Raw genomic sequence first — 15,541 nt, 5'->3', positions numbered from 1 at the left:
ATTTCACAGGTTTAGCTCAATGTCGCTTGAATTAAAGTGTGAAACCCAAATCTACTGCGACAGGGAAATACTGGTAAGTGTCCTTTTCCAGCTACGAAGCTTTAGCTTCAATGTTGGCTATTTTACTACAGAGCTAGCTAACTTGCTAATTAAATAGTTGAAGTTGCACTGATTTAAAAGTCGAATAACGTTTATAAAACCTAACGGGCTACATTTTTGAAAGAATCATTTGTGAATATTGTGGTCGTTGCATATTTAATTACGCTGTTGAACAACCCCCCCCTCCTCTGCTAATAAGTTAGCTAGCTACTAGCCGCATAGTGATTAGTTGTGCTACTATCTGTGTTTTAACTAATTGTGGAGGTGATTCGTCAAGTTGAGCATGTGGCTAAAGCAGGTGCCAGAGGTAAAGACATGAGGTTGACTGTAAAATTAAATATGTTTAATGATCAAGTTCGTCAAGGCTAACGTAGCACGAGCGCAGCTCTACTGCACCACGTGCTGTTGAGCCATCACCTGCTATCATAATAAATCGAACCGAGCCGTGCCGACCCATACTCAGCTGTGGTGACAATACAAAGTGACAGAGTTCATATTTGTACACAGTTACCTACGTGTTCATTATAATCAAGATGTTGGTACAAGTTTTATTCGTGAAGAGTATTCTTAAGATGAAACATCTTCTTAAGGGTGTAGTCCTGATATACAAATAAAAAAAACTACATGAACTTAATAGAAAAGACAAAATATAATAAACAATCAACTTTTCAACAAAGACTTCACTCCAACCTGAACGTCATAATGTTAAATGACGTCCTGAACTTAACCACTAGAGGACCATATAGAGGCCCTGAACAAATCCTTTGCCAACTAATGGATTGGCAGCAAATGTCTAAAAAGTAATAGACATGAATGCAGAGAGAAGAAGTGGCTGGAAAAGGCAGCACAGAGTCGCTTATGATGGCTGCACAAGATCAGGTGCTGAGCACAAGAGTCCTCCAAAGGTGGTTGAGAAAGAGCGAGCTAAGCTCTTGCGGGACTTCCAGATCCAGGCAGATAAATGGTGAGGTTAACTAACCGCCGAAGACGGCAGCTATGATGGATGTAGCGATCTCAAGGGACAGCGACATCAAGAAGAATAAACACGTGAAGCTTGAAAAATACCAAGGGCTGAAGGAGATGCTAGAGATTTTTTTTTTTTTAATGCAACAGTGGTGCCAGTGATAAAAGAAGCACTCAGGGCTGTTAACCCCAAACTGAGAGAGTGACTGCAACCAATGCCAGGAACAAAATCTGAGATCTATTTAGAAGAGAGCAGCCCTAGGGACTGCTAACCTACTGCAAAGAACCCTCAGGCTCCCTCTGGTGGAAGACTTGAGCTTGAAGGAAGAAATTCAAGTCCACCAGCATAGAGCTAGTGTGGATTTTTTGATGTAGACACATTGTATACAGGTATAGCTTCACCTGAACATATGCAAATATAGGTAACGTACCACTAGTACCACGAGTGAGTGTTCTGGATCTTTGTCTATTCGTCCATAAGTTTTTAACCCCAATCCTTCACTCTTGTCCTCCACCTTTTTCTTTTCCCCAAGTTCCTATGTGGACATGCAGAGATACTGGTGGCCCGGCTTTGAGATGCAGCTTGTGGGAGAGCTGCAGAGACAACAAAACAACTCCCAGTTCTGTGATACCCTGCTACAGACGGAGGGTGAGCCGTACAGCTTATAAAAACACACTGCTGATTGAGCACACAGTTTAAATTCAAGTGAAACCAAATATATAAACTCATTTTTTAATCACCTCTTTTTTTGTGTGAAGGTATTTCAGTACCCGTCCACAGTTGCGTTCTTGCAGCGCTCAGCCCTTACCTGTCTTGGAAGCTGTCATCCTCCCCATCACCTCCATCCGGCCAGAAGTATCAGCTCCAGCTCCAGGCTGTGAAGGCCCAGACCCTGCTGAAGCTGGTTGGTCTGCTGTACTCTGGCGAGATGGAGGTAAAAGGGAGCGTGGAGCAGAATGACGTGCTGGCGTTAGCCCGCCAGTTTGGGATCACAGACCTAAAAGAGGGGGGAATATGGAGGGCAGAACCCCAGGAGAGGAGGCGGAAGAATCCCGAGAGTGAAAGACAGAATGGCTTTCAAGCAGAAAAGGAGAAAAGGAGGGATGAAAGCAGGACAACGAAAGATGCACAAGTTCAGGCGGAGATGGCTGAAAGGAAGGATACAGACGCTCCAGCTGAAAAGAGAACTACTACATCTACAGGAACACAGACTGTTATAGCTGTTGAAAGGTCATTGGTCAGGTTTATTGATTGCTCCACACAAGTTGCACCTCCAACCCCAGAGCCTGGAGCTCAAGGTTTGGATCTTCCTGTCATGTTGCAACCCCAAAGCATCACACAAGTTAAACAATTATCCTCCATGTCTTGCCCAGTCATTCCCAGCATGCGCAGTGGCGTACCAAGTGATGGGAACTCTCTATTAAGCAATCCCTGTAGAATTGTGACCAATAGCACTTCAACTCCAGCTTTGTCCAGGGACATGTTGACTTTCCAGCGCTCTCTTGATGATGACTCGAACTCCCAAAGGCATCAGGAAGACAGCACCGTCCAGCAGTCGTCTGAGTTTGAGGAAAGCATACAGGTTTTGGCAGATTGTGGGACAAACTCTGAGAATGGAAAAAGAGAGACGGCTGACAGCAGGCGAGATACAGAGCAGCCAAGTCAATTTAACAGAGATGAGACACCAGAGAAAGAGAGAGCAAAGTCTTCAGACAAGAAGCACGTCTGTGTCGGGATGAAGAGCCTGGCCAAAATGAAACAGATGCAGGAGATGAAAGAGACCACTCAGATTTCTGCCAAGGTTAGTTGTGTACATAAACTCTGACACTAATGTATATTATCACCACTGCCACATGCACCCTCCTCCTAAATCTCCTGATATAGTCTAGAGGGGCTTTATGTGAGAACGCATCCTCCACACGATTCCCTGCAAGCGAGGGGATATGTTGATGACGTTTTGACAAACACAAAAATGGAAATACAAAAATCTCAGGATTATAACGCCGAGCCGTATATGGATAAAATATAGACTAAGATGTCAAGAGAGCTTAAAGTGATAAGGACAGACACCAGTGTTGATGTAATTTATCTGTGAAAGGCAAGCTGGAAAAAGTCTGGGCTCAATTGTGTGCAATTTTTTTCATTATGATAAAAATACAATTGAGTATCAGGCTTGACAGCAAAATTATACTGGAATAGACAAGTGTCCAAAATCACATTGTACAAATCTTAATTCCAACACATTTTCTGACTCTTGTTTTATTCGATATCATCTTGTTGACTTCCTGCTGTTGTCAGTGTGCGATTATTTCCTGACAAACAAGGTTTCATATCCACTTAACTGCTGTTGTATAAAGTTTACTCGCATCTCTATTTTCCGTTCCATGCTTCAGTTCATGTATTTTCATGACAAAGTTGTCACGACTTGAATCTAATTGTGATGTCTTCTCGGCGCCTTTAACTCGGCGTTCTCATCGTTGCTGTGTTTTTCTTCCCTGCGTGCAGGTGAAGCTGAGGAGGAAGAACACAGGAGAAATGTGGGAGGTGGTGAGAGGGCAAGACACCCTGTCAAGTTTTACCTCACTTAAACAGGTAGATAAGTATGACCATGAATCTATATATGATTTGACAAGATGATATGGTGTGTTCAGAATAACATGAATTTATTATTATAACGTCCAGTAAATGCTGGACAATGCGTCTTTCTGGCGCAGGGCAGTGTTTTGACAGAATAACAAGTAAAGTTTATAGAAGACAGCCACTCACACATACATCATGCATTGTGTATATAATGTGTAGGTGTTTAATCATAAACAACTACATACATTTAACCTTGACACCAATGTTACTATTACTACAGCTACCAAGCTGGGTCATATTAACTCCGCTGCATAACATCAATTAAAGCTTTAATAGCTAAAAACATGTTCTCATGTTATGTAATCCACAGTTTATTACAATATTGAAGTTGAAAAAAAAATTGAATAGTGAAAAATATTTTTCTAAATCAATTTTCAAAACAAACATTCAACCATTGCTTTGTTACGTCTGCCAAAGAGGTTGTTAACCCCCCCACCCCCTCCATGCGTTTGTTAGAAAGATTATGCAAATAACACTGGACTGATTACCATGAAATATTTTTCAACACTTTCATTGATTTTTCACAGCATTATTCATGGCTCTTTGTGAAAGTAATCAGGCGTGTTTAGAGGATATTTATGAATGTGTGCAATTTGGAGCAGATCCCAACAAAAACCTGGATCAAGTGAATTTACAGTGCCTTGCATAAGTATACACCCCCTTTGGACTTTTCTACATTTTGTCATGGTATAACCACAGATTAAAATGTATTTCATCGTGAGTTCATGTAATGGACCAACACAAAATAGTGCATCATTTGGAAGTGGGGGGAAATATTACATGGATTTCACAATTATTTACAAATAAAAATCTGAAAAGTGTTGAGTGCATATGTATTCACCCCCTTTACTGTGAAACCCCTAACAAAGATCTGGTGTGACCAATTGCATTCACAAGTCACATTTGCAAGTCACATAATTAGTAAATAGGGTCCACCTGTCTGCAATTTAATCTCAGTATAAATACACCTGTTCTGTGACGGACTCAGAGTTTGTTGGAGATCATTACTGAACAAACAGCATCATGAAGACCAAGGAGCTCACCAAACAGGTCAGGGATAAAGTTGTGGAGAAATGTGAAGCAGGGTTAGGTTATAAAAAAATATCCAGAGCTTTGAACATCTCTCTGAGCACCATAAAATCCATCATAAGAAAATGGAAAGAATATGGCACAACCGCAAACCTACCAAGAGGAGGCCGTCCACCCAAACTGAAGAGTTGGACAAGGAGAAAATTAATCAGAGAAGCAACCAGGAGGCCCATGGTTACTCTGGAGGAGTTGCAGAGATCCACAGCTGAGGTGGGAGAATCTGTCCACAGGACAACTATTAGTCGTCTACTCCACAAATCTGGCCTTTATGGAAGAGTGGCAAGAAGAAAGCCATTGTTGAAAGGGATCCATAAAAAATCCCGTTTGGAGTTTGCCAGAAGCCATGTGGGAGACACAGCAAACATGTGGAAGAAGGTGCTCTGGTCAGATGAGACCAAAATTGAACTTTTTGGCCTCAATGCAAAACGCTATGTGTGGCGAAAACCCAACACTGCCCATCATCACCCTGAGCACACCATCCCAACAGTGAAACATGGTGGTGGTAGCATCATGCTGTGGGGATGCTTCTCTTCAGCAGGTACAGGGAAACTGGTCAGAATAGAGGGAAAGATGGATGGAGCCAAATACAGGGAAATCCTTGAAGAAAATCTGATGCAGTCTGCAAAAGACTTGAGACTGGGGCGGAGGTTCATCTTCCAGCAGGACAATGACCCTAAACATACAGCCAGAGCTACAAAGGAATGGTTTGGATTAAAGAATGTTAATGTCTTAAAATGGCCCAGTCAAAGCCCAGACCTCAATCCAATAGAGAATCTATGGCAAGACTTGAAGATTGCAGTTCACAGATGGTCTCCATCCAATCTGACTGAGCTTCATCTTTTTTGCCAAGAAGAATGGACAAACCTTTCCATCTCTAGATGTGCAAAGCTGGTAGAGACATACCCCAAAAGACTTGCAGCTGTAATTGCAGCGAAAGGGGGTTCTACCAAGTATTGACACAGGGGGGTGAATACTTATGCACCCAACAGATGTCAACTTTTTTGTTCTCATTATTGTTTGTGTCACAATAAAATTTATTTTTGCACCTCCAAAGTACTATGCATGTTTTGTTGATCAAACGGTAAAAAGTTTATTTAAGTCTATTTGAATTCCAGTTAGTAACAGTACATAATGGGGAAAAGTCCAAGGGGGGTGAATACTTATGCAAGGCACTGTAAATACACAGTTTCATAAGAGGACTGTTGGGCCTTGGTTGAGGTACATGCTCTTCTGAGTGACAATCTAGTTTTTAGTGAAAGGGTTTTGTTAGCCAATGGAAAATGAATATAGTAAGAAAAACAGACATAAGTATGTTTCAAAGAATATCCCAAAAGAAGCACAATCTGAACTGTACATGTGGGATTAGCAGAAAACGGTTATAAAGGGTATTGTTTTTGTGAATGACCTTATTTTTACCCTGAACCTAACAGAAGATCTGCTTCTTGCTCACATCTTCTTATCTCGTCTACAGGACAAAACGCCAAACACAGATGTTTTAAACGTCCCACCTCCTCCCTCCACTGTCCAGCCAAGCTCAGATCAGAATCCAGACTCCCTCTTTCTTCAGCCGGCCACCACTAACTCCCCCAAATCACCACCTAACCCCAATACTTTGTCTGACTCCCAAGAGCCATCTAACAACTGCTTCACCCCAAACCAAAACGATGGCATAGAGGCCTCCCCAGTCCTCCAGGGTCAGGGCTCTGTAGAGGAGTCTGATGAGCAGATAGAAAAGCTGCTAGAGGACATCATGATGGGCCTCAACATCCTGCCAAACCTGGAGAGGGACTGCAGTGGGGCTCATCACGGTCAGCAGAGCCAAGGAGGAGGATCTTCTGTCTGCCATATCCCTGTTGCACATAAAGAAGCACGCCACAGTCATATGCAAGCTGGTGTCAGCACTGCAGGGTGTGTGTTTTACCAGGATTTGGGGGTACCAAATTGCTCAACAGATACAGGTATGTAGATGCTTTAGTTTGCTTTAGATAAGTTAAGATAACGGAAAATCACAAAAATCCAATAATATTTACTAACCTTTGAGACAAAAAAAAGCACAAAACCAAGAATCAGAATGAATACGGATTGATTTTCACATAACTTTAGTTCATGTTTGATTTCCTGTCGATTGATTGTTTAGCTTATTTTAAGCACAGAGCAGTATTGTCAAAATAACTGAAGCTTGTATTGCTTGGTACACTCACTTCTTATTTGATTACATCAACAGACAATCAAAGGCTACATCCATAATATGTATTAAACCTGTCCACCCAAGCTGTTTTAGCTCAGTTTCATGTACATTGTGTGTGTGTGTGCCAGTGTGAACAGGTAGCAGATTGTCTACTCTCTAGTTTGTTGCTTAGTTCTAGAAAATTACAATCTACATGTTTCAAACGTCTCATTTTGCTGGTCCATTACACACTGCCCCGGAGTTTTCAAACTAAAACTGCCCCAGCGGCGTTTCCAAAATGTTCTGTTTTAGGCGGTTGAAAACTCTAGGGTACTGTGGTCGGCAAACGTAAACGTAGCAACAGTGATGTGTTGTAATACTAAAATGTAGTGGTATGGATGTAGCCTCTATCCAAATCCACCACCCTAACATTCAACCACTACAGCTTTGGTAATTCATGATGGACTGATGCCAGTCTTCCCACCGGTTGTACAGGTATCCTCTGTTGTTTCACAGCTCAGAACCTGCCCAGCTGCTCCGCACTTTCATCTGTTCTACCAGACACTGCCCTGATCCAACAGCAGCAAGACTTCTCTTCACAGTATCATTCATCTGTCAGATCCATGTGGCAACGGGATGGAATGAACCATCAGAGAACGGCACTCTCCAAAACTCGAGAAAGTGTATGTCCTGCAGCACCTACAGCAAGATCACTCATACCCTCAGCTTTCTTTTCCGCTGGGCAGAAAATAAATTACTCAGCTTTCCAGGAACCGTCTTCACGACCAAATTTGCACAAATTTGACAGCTTCCCTCTGACAAATGGGAATGAGCCACAGTCCATTCATACTCTGCCATTACCTTGCATGGCTGATTTCAGAATTCCTCGATGTCTCTCTCCCTTAGAGCCGTGTACTTCATCAGCAAATTATCAGTGTGTCCTAAACAACTCAATGAATATTGGCAATAAATTTCAGCAACAGCCATCTCTACAAAGGCGACCCTGGCTCGCAGAAAACCCTGTATCACTGCAGCTCCCTCTGAGTACCATTACTCCAAGAAAAAATGAAAGTGCGTCTTTACCACAGGATATAAATGGCCGCTGTTGGTCAAAGCTTAGACAAGAACATGTGGAGTTGAAGCAGCCAAATGGAGTAACCTGGACAGGATCTTGTACCGGGAAAGAAGTGGCCAAGAGAAAAACGGCATCTGCTGATCAACCAAATCCTCTGGAGCTTAAATATAAACCCAGGAAGATGAAAGAACTCAACACTACAGGTGTTAAAGTCGCACGTAAAAGAAAGAAGACAAAGTCCACCAGTCATCAGCAAGATGCTGCTGGTTCTATATTGACATACAAGGACGTGAAAATCAGTGATGCAACAAAGAGCAAAATCAACTTGAGCATTTGTCAAGTCAGTTTGTCGAGTAACAATGTTCTGGCGAAGGAAAGAGAAAAGGCTGCAGGCGCTTTGAGCAGTCCATCCAAATTTGTTGGGAAGCCAAATCAGTCGTTGGTCAGAGAAAGTCTAAGAAAGATCCGCAGGCAGCCTGGGCTGAACGCTGACCGAACTCCCATCAAAACCAGGGGTTTTGTAAAAATAATCCAAGAATTGCTAAGTGAGACAAGCCCAGAAAATGTTGTAGCCGCACAATCTGTGGTCGAGGGAGTGGTGAACAAACAAGAAGTCGTACGCCGAAAGCGTGGAAGACCAAAGAAAAACCCTCCAGCTCTTACTGCTCCAAACAACATCCCTGCTGTGGACAAAGAGGACAGCCACAATGAAGGAAGTCATCAGCAGACGGTCAGTTTGCCGAAGGACGATTTGGAAAAGGGGGACAAAACAAAGCAAAGGTGCAAAAAAAGGAGGCGGAATAGAAGTATAGAAGCAGGGGAGGTTCAAATGAAGAAGTCCATTGAGATAGATTGCCAACCTGAAGGAGATATTACTGACATAAACCCAGACATAAGAGTACCTGGGGTTAATAAACGACCACGAATGGTTATTCTGAAGGAGTTTCAGAAGCTTATTAAGAGTCAAACCTTAAAGATGAGGAAGTCAAAAGAAAACAAGCAAACAAATAAACCTGTAAGAGTGGCAGAGAGTGACAGGGTGGCTACCTTAGACAGCACATGTAAAAAATCGACTGAGGTGTTCGTGAAGAACGTGGAAATTGTTCAGCCGCAAGACAGGAGCAAGAGGGAAGGATCTCAGGCCGTGGTCACCATCGATAAAAATCACAATCAAGTCTTCAACGAATCAACAGAGGAGAAAAGTAAATCACAGCGAGAAGAAAGCGGCAGCTATACCAGTAAGGAGCCCAGTGTGATCAGTGGGGGAAAGCTACCGGCCTTTTCCTTTGCTGCTTTGGAAGAAGTGTCCAAGCTATCAGCAGACAGGGAGCCGCCGCTGAAGAACCCTGATGAAGGTTAGACCTTTGTTCTGCCCCATTTTTTTGCTGTGTTCAATGAAATAAAAATGTCGTATCAGGAACTTAGGAACTGAAATCCAGCTAATGAACCATTGAAACATTTTAATTTGATTCATTGGTTTGGCTGAAAGACGTTGGTGTCATCTGGTGGTAATATGAAGAACTACACTGTTATTGAGTTAATATTTTAATGAAAAACAAGCGACCTAACTCCCTTTATTCAGGTATGACTGGAACCCTGTTTAAAGGCTTAGTTCAACCAGATCACAAACATCTTCTCCAGTTTATCTTTAGTGGTATTATTCTGAGTCCGAGGAAGTTCCAGATGTAAAAGTTTAATTACAAATATCTAAACATACTCCAATACACTACACTTATAACATAGCTTAAGTTTAACCAGCACAATGTCTACTCGTGATAAAAGCAGTGGTTGTGTAGTACAATGCACTCATGCAGGACTCGCACGTATGTGTTAATTAATCAACTGAAACACTTTTCATTGTCTTTCAAGGGGTGATGTTATGTGTAGCCCAACTGTATTATGGTTACTTTAGGCTGTTTTGTCGCAGAAGTTGAGCAGAGCTTAACTTTTCAGTTGGCAACAGGGGCACCAGCCAATCAAATGATTTAATGAGAAAAAAGGAGCCAGAGGCAGTCGGTGAACTTGGTATCTGTTCATCTGAGTGTGGATTTTATTTCCTGTGCACTTATCTTAAACATTGTATTGACAGCTAGCATGACACCGCTGTGTTGTGTGTTGAAAGCATATTACAGTATTTGTTGTTGTGAGGATCACACTGGCACCAAGCATCTGGCATGCCCACTCTCAAGAGGTAACGCATCGCATACGTGTGAGTTCAGCATCTGTGAATGTTTTATTTCGGCTCTAATACTAATGCATCCCTATTCAATTTAGATTGTGTGGTCCCAACATAGAGGTCGGCTCTGTCTGCAAAACAATGAACAACACAATTCTCTTAAATAAATTTGCCATAATCTCCTTTCAGTTAAAAAACACTATTTTAGTCAACTGAGAAGTTTGGAGAGGAAATGTGTTTCTGGTGGAACTGTAACAAAGTCACAGACATGAGTAAACATGAGACCCAAATAAACAGCTCTTTTTTACATTATGTTTTACATGTCGGACAAAAGGATGAAGCTTCACAAAATCAATCACTTAGGCCTCATCCTTAAATTAATTGTCATTGCAATAAACTTTAAAAAAGACTCACTAACTTAGGAAGTGACAGAATAATCAATCTTTATCTTTTTTTGTTTCGGCTGGAACAACCTATGATACAGGAGCTTCAAATACAACACAGCAGACTGCCGTCCAGGATGAAGAAGGCTCGCCTCCCAGTGACCTGCCTCAGAAAGACAAGCCCTCAGATGACTACTTGCTGTCCCAGACACCTGAGAAAACTGGTCCAGGTCTGTCCGATGCTGGTGGAATCGGCCGGACCCCAGACTGTGAGGAGGAGGAAGACGAGGAGGAGGTGGATGTCCTGCTGTACTCTCCAGTCAAACTGCAGAGCAGAGAGGATGGACTACACAACATTCAGATAATACCAGATGAAGAGGAGGAGGAAGACGTGGATGAGGTTGATGTGACTGGAGATGAGGAAGAGTAAAGTTCAGACACAGTTTTATGTTCTCTGTGGTCTGATGGTATTAAGTTATTAAGTTCACACAAGTGAAGTGTGTATATAAGAATCAGAGGTTTATTGCTTTCGTTCAGCAGACTAGCCTGAAAGAGTTGTTTAGTTTTGATTAACAACATGTTGAAGCATTAATACAAGTCTGAAAAAAGTTCTTAATGTTGTTTACATGTTTGTTAATGTAATAATTTTACATTTTGAGAGAAATATGAAAGGTCAGACTGTTAAAAATATTCTGAGTCTGTATTTGTGTGAAAAACATGATTATGGCCATAATAAAAACAGTCTGTCTTTTCATGCAATTGTTTTTTCCACTTGCAAAACCACAGTTTTGTTCTCACTCCACCAGAGGGCGCGCTTGCTCTTCGCCCCCGTCTGAATCCAACTTTATTGACAGCGGAAGTCGTAGAGGAAACCGTACACACGTGTTTACGCTGCTGAAGGTTACAGAAGCAGCAGCAGCAGCAGCAGCCGGTAGAAGTCTCATCGACTGTCCGCTGTGCAGGCTCGGCGGGACGGACTGAGTTTGGCTGAAGGCGGGAGTGAGCAGCGGTGAAGCGCAGACATGGATCCCATGAAGGCCCAGCAGCTGGCGGCGGAGCTAGAGGTGGAGATGATGGCAGACATGTACAACCGGTAAGAGCTAAGATAAGCTAACTGCTCAGCTAGCTCTTATTAATGCTAACCGTTTGACGGCTCTCATCGCAGTCTTCATCAAAAGTCCTGCAGAGGTCATTTACTACTGCTGTCACTATTAAGTCCCTCTCTGATCGAGGCCGGCTTTCATTCATTTTAATGCCAGGAGCTGCATGAGACTCGCATCGTGCCACTGATCAATGTAAAAAGTGCACAGACGTGGACATCTGATGGGATCGTGCACAAGAATCAGAATGTGCCTTAAACCAAATGAGAAATCCGGATATGATTTTGATTTATAAAGCACTCAATCTTGCCCGATATATCAAATGATGAATTAATATTGAATTAGTTTTGCCCAATTTTATAATATTGTGCAGGAATAGTTAATTCGATGTGTTTAAAGTTGGCTACTCACAGGAATGGGCCAAAATAATGGATCTTGCTCTTTTGTGAAGGTTGTAATTTTAAACTCGTCTTGATATGTAGAGAAGGACAAACGCAAGAATAAACAGCGAAACAGGACTGAGGTATTATCCATCATGTTTTTATCTATAATCCCTCTTCTTGCACAATGCATTTATTATCTGGATATATTTTGGACTTAAGTTACGTTGTTAATAATGAAATAAGTAACTGTGACTCAGTAAAGCATGAAACTATTTTTTTTTTTTAAACGTAGAGTTTGTCAATCTCCTGCAGACATCTTTTAACTCGGCCTTTGACAACACACTGATGACTGATCCATCATGTACACTCTCAGTTTTGAGAAAGAAGGAGGGCTCTCTCAGGGAAATCCTTAGCTGAGTCCAACTGCAGGGTTTCAGTATTTTACAATCACTCACATTCAGATCTGTCAATAGTGATCTAATTTACACGTCGTTTCATGGTCGGATTGACTGTACAAGGGATCCCACTAGTTCATCAATGCCCTCACAAGGGAAAGCAAGCTTTTGAATGGGATGACTGCAAATCACTGAGCAGATATTATAATCAGATGGTGATGGAATGAGTTAACCAAGTGGATTTTTTTTAACAAGGGGAATTCTGCTTGAGAATTCAGCCTGATGCTTTTTGTTGCCATCTCACATTTTTCCATTCTTGATGGACCCGACTGAAGTATGACCCACTGCCCTCGTGCTACGGTACAGAGGTTTAATTAAGATATGGGCCGCCATCAGGGAGTGTTAAGCAGATGAACAATTGTTTTAGAGCTTGTTATTTGAAGATGAGTTAGCGACAGGATTGTTGATGGAGTGGAGATGAAGTTTCGATCCGGTTTGTTTAACTGTGGAAACAAGAACTGAACCAAGGTAATCTGAGGGGAACTCATTTAATGCTGTATGTAGACAGCTGTGGATTTGAAAGCAGGACTGCTCTGTATCCAGCTGTGGGCAGATCGTAAGCTGGCCATTATAATAGCAGACATTTTGACTTGACAATTTTTTTAAATTTATTATTAATCCGATACATGTTATTGACCCATCGCTTGTCAGTCACATGTTAATCATCTCGGCTTGGTTTTTTAGCGTCAGTGTGACATGAACTGTCTAAAATGGCGAACATGTCCCATCCACTAATATTGAGGAGGCAGGCTTCATTACCCCAACTCCAGCCAGACACCAGGGGGCAATCAAGTGCTTCACTTTGGGTGAGCTTGCCTGTCTTTATATCCAGTCTATGGTTCAGACATAGGTTTGTTTTGATTCTTTGAATGTGCCCGCTCTGGAAACAGCAGTTCTTCCATCCTCCGATTTTTATATGCATTATCAGTTAGCTGTAGGTGAAGCATGTGACTGACACGTCTACTAAAGAGAACATGGAGGAGAAGCATCAGATCTTTCTAACTTCATGACACAAATGTCCCATTTCTATCTTGTTTTGCTATTTTCTGTATTTTAATTACGCCATTTTGTCGTGCCGCCTTCTTCTGCGTTTATTTCTTGATAACTGACTGATACATTTTTGCCATAATATCCACATAATGTGAGAGAAAGGAGTTTGAAATGGGATTTTCTTTTACAGATCTTTCTCAAAAGTCTGTTTATATTTACAACACATGCATCAAATGAAGAACCTGGTTATGTCAATAAACAAATTACAGTATGATTATTGATGTTAAGATGCTCAGGCACAATGGAATACCCTGGTAAAAGTGTTTTCACATTAAATCATATTGATCTTTACAGACAACAGAAGAACATGACTGACACCTGGCTTCCTTTTCTCACACAGAATGACCAACGCCTGCCACAGGAAGTGTGTACCACCACACTACAAGGAGGCGGAGCTGACAAAGGGGGAGTCGGTGTGCCTGGACCGCTGCGTGGCCAAATACCTGGACCTCCATGAGAAGCTGGGTCGCAAGCTGACAGACCTCTCTGTGCAGGACGAGGAACTGATGAGGAAAGCAGCTGTCGGCAGCGGATAGAGACATTGATGAAGGAAATGACATGTGGCAGGGGGGCGGGTTACGGGATGGGGTTAGCATGTCTGGTTTCTGTACAATGAGAGACTGGTGTTTTAATGTAAAGGGTGGATCAACTTAAAAAACAAAACCGTTAAATTAATATTGAGACAAAGTGCAGACGGGGTTAGAGGACGCACCCAGTGGATCAACTGCATATCTTGAAACTGCTCAGAAGTGTCCGCCGGCGTCTTTGGACCAGTCCGATTCGTTTGGTCCTCAAGCAGTCATCTGCAAACTGAGGGGAGAGAAGAAAGACCTGGGACATTTAAAGTTTATTTGAGTCCCACTTTGTGCTTGTTTTCAGCTGCTTTGCTGTTTCTGCTGAACCTTTGTAATACCAACAACGTAGCACTCGCAGCCAGTTTAAACGAGCACTATTGATCTGAAATCAACCTTAGATCCCAATTCGCTCTTTGAAGAGTTTTTCTTTGTGAAAGGGCTGAAAGTAAACACAGGCCTCTTCTTAATGTTACACCACAACTTGATATTCTGGTGGAGTCGTCTGTTATGCAGACTAAGTAGTATTTATCCTGTTCAAAACCTTGAAATACAGCAAATCAAATACATATACATGGATAAGGGCGTGCACTGTGAGCCAAAACAAGTTTTTACACACTAGAGCCTGACTGATAATGATTTGGGGACTAATGCTGATATTTAGATGTGAAAACATTTCAAATAGATAGCCCATATATAAAAAAAAATTGGCAATGATTCCTTATATGTTATCAAACTCTTATTAGAAAGAAATTGAGTCTTGATATTTTACAGTTCCAACATAAACTTCATTATAATTGATTTTGAATATAAATCAATCTCAAGTAAATATATACAACTTTTCTGAATTGTTTATTCTGTAAAATAAAAAGTTTTCAAAGAAACACTGACTAGGTTTACATGGACATAAATTCATATAATCAGTCTGATTAAGACAATGGTCTGAACAAGTCACTGTCATGATTATTTGAGGCTGAAAGGGGGCGTCCTTGGAATAAACAATCAAATGAAGAAGTGGAGCATTCTGACCTTAGTCCCTTTATGTAGACATGTATAGGTCCTAACCACATAACATCCTATTAGAGTTTTCACAGGATTTTGTGACAGCTACCAGCTGCTTTACGACACGTGCCCTGGGTAGAAACAAGTCGGAGAAACAAAAAAAGAGTTGTAGCTTTTGGGAAATTCCAAAGAAGACAAACCTGACGGTGCATGGCAGCACACATCAAACTCTTATGTGTTGGGGTTTTTGAAACTGGGAAAATAAAGTCAGACGCTGTGAGTCATGTCGGACTCTGCTCTGTGATATGTCAATGGGAATATGATTGAAATGTTCTATTAGCAGCTCATGGTTGTGTGTTTCTGAATAAGGTCAATAACCTGAACAT

The 15,541-nt window shown here is 41.7% G+C and overlaps 2 protein-coding genes across 2 annotated transcripts; both read left to right on the top strand.

Moving 5' to 3' along the window:
* Window positions 1-7,737: 7,737 nt before the first annotated feature.
* On the top strand, window positions 7,738-11,023 carry LOC128436484 (uncharacterized). The gene is made up of 2 exons (XM_053418210.1): window positions 7,738-9,389; window positions 10,695-11,023. Exons 1-2 carry the CDS (start codon window positions 7,826-7,828, stop codon window positions 11,021-11,023), a joined length of 1,893 nt encoding a protein of 630 aa, XP_053274185.1. The 5' UTR covers window positions 7,738-7,825.
* A 455-nt stretch (window positions 11,024-11,478) lies between these two features.
* On the top strand, window positions 11,479-15,037 carry timm10 (translocase of inner mitochondrial membrane 10 homolog (yeast)). The gene is made up of 2 exons (XM_053417542.1): window positions 11,479-11,686; window positions 13,922-15,037. The coding sequence occupies exons 1-2, from the start codon at window positions 11,616-11,618 to the stop codon at window positions 14,115-14,117; spliced, it is 267 nt and encodes an 88-aa protein (XP_053273517.1). The 5' UTR covers window positions 11,479-11,615; the 3' UTR covers window positions 14,118-15,037.
* The last annotated feature ends 504 nt before the right edge of the window (window positions 15,038-15,541 follow it).

Source organism: Pleuronectes platessa, chromosome 3 (genome assembly GCF_947347685.1).
Source record: "Pleuronectes platessa chromosome 3, fPlePla1.1, whole genome shotgun sequence".
Taxonomy (NCBI): domain Eukaryota; kingdom Metazoa; phylum Chordata; class Actinopteri; order Pleuronectiformes; family Pleuronectidae; genus Pleuronectes; species Pleuronectes platessa.
This window is presented reverse-complemented; position numbering and strand designations above follow the sequence as displayed.

What these genes read in the sequence shown, in the direction of transcription:
- LOC128436484 (XM_053418210.1), top strand. Translation starts at nt 7,826, where the DNA reads ATGGCTGATTTCAGAATTCCTCGATGTCTCTCTCCCTTAGAGCCGTGT. An exon ending in GCTGAAGAACCCTGATGAAG is followed by an intron (nt 9,390 to 10,694) that starts GTTAGACCTTTG and finishes CCTATGATACAG; the next exon opens with GAGCTTCAAATACAACACAG.
- timm10 (XM_053417542.1), top strand. Translation starts at nt 11,616, where the DNA reads ATGGATCCCATGAAGGCCCAGCAGCTGGCGGCGGAGCTAGAGGTGGAG. An exon ending in ATGGCAGACATGTACAACCG is followed by an intron (nt 11,687 to 13,921) that starts GTAAGAGCTAAG and finishes TTTCTCACACAG; the next exon opens with AATGACCAACGCCTGCCACA.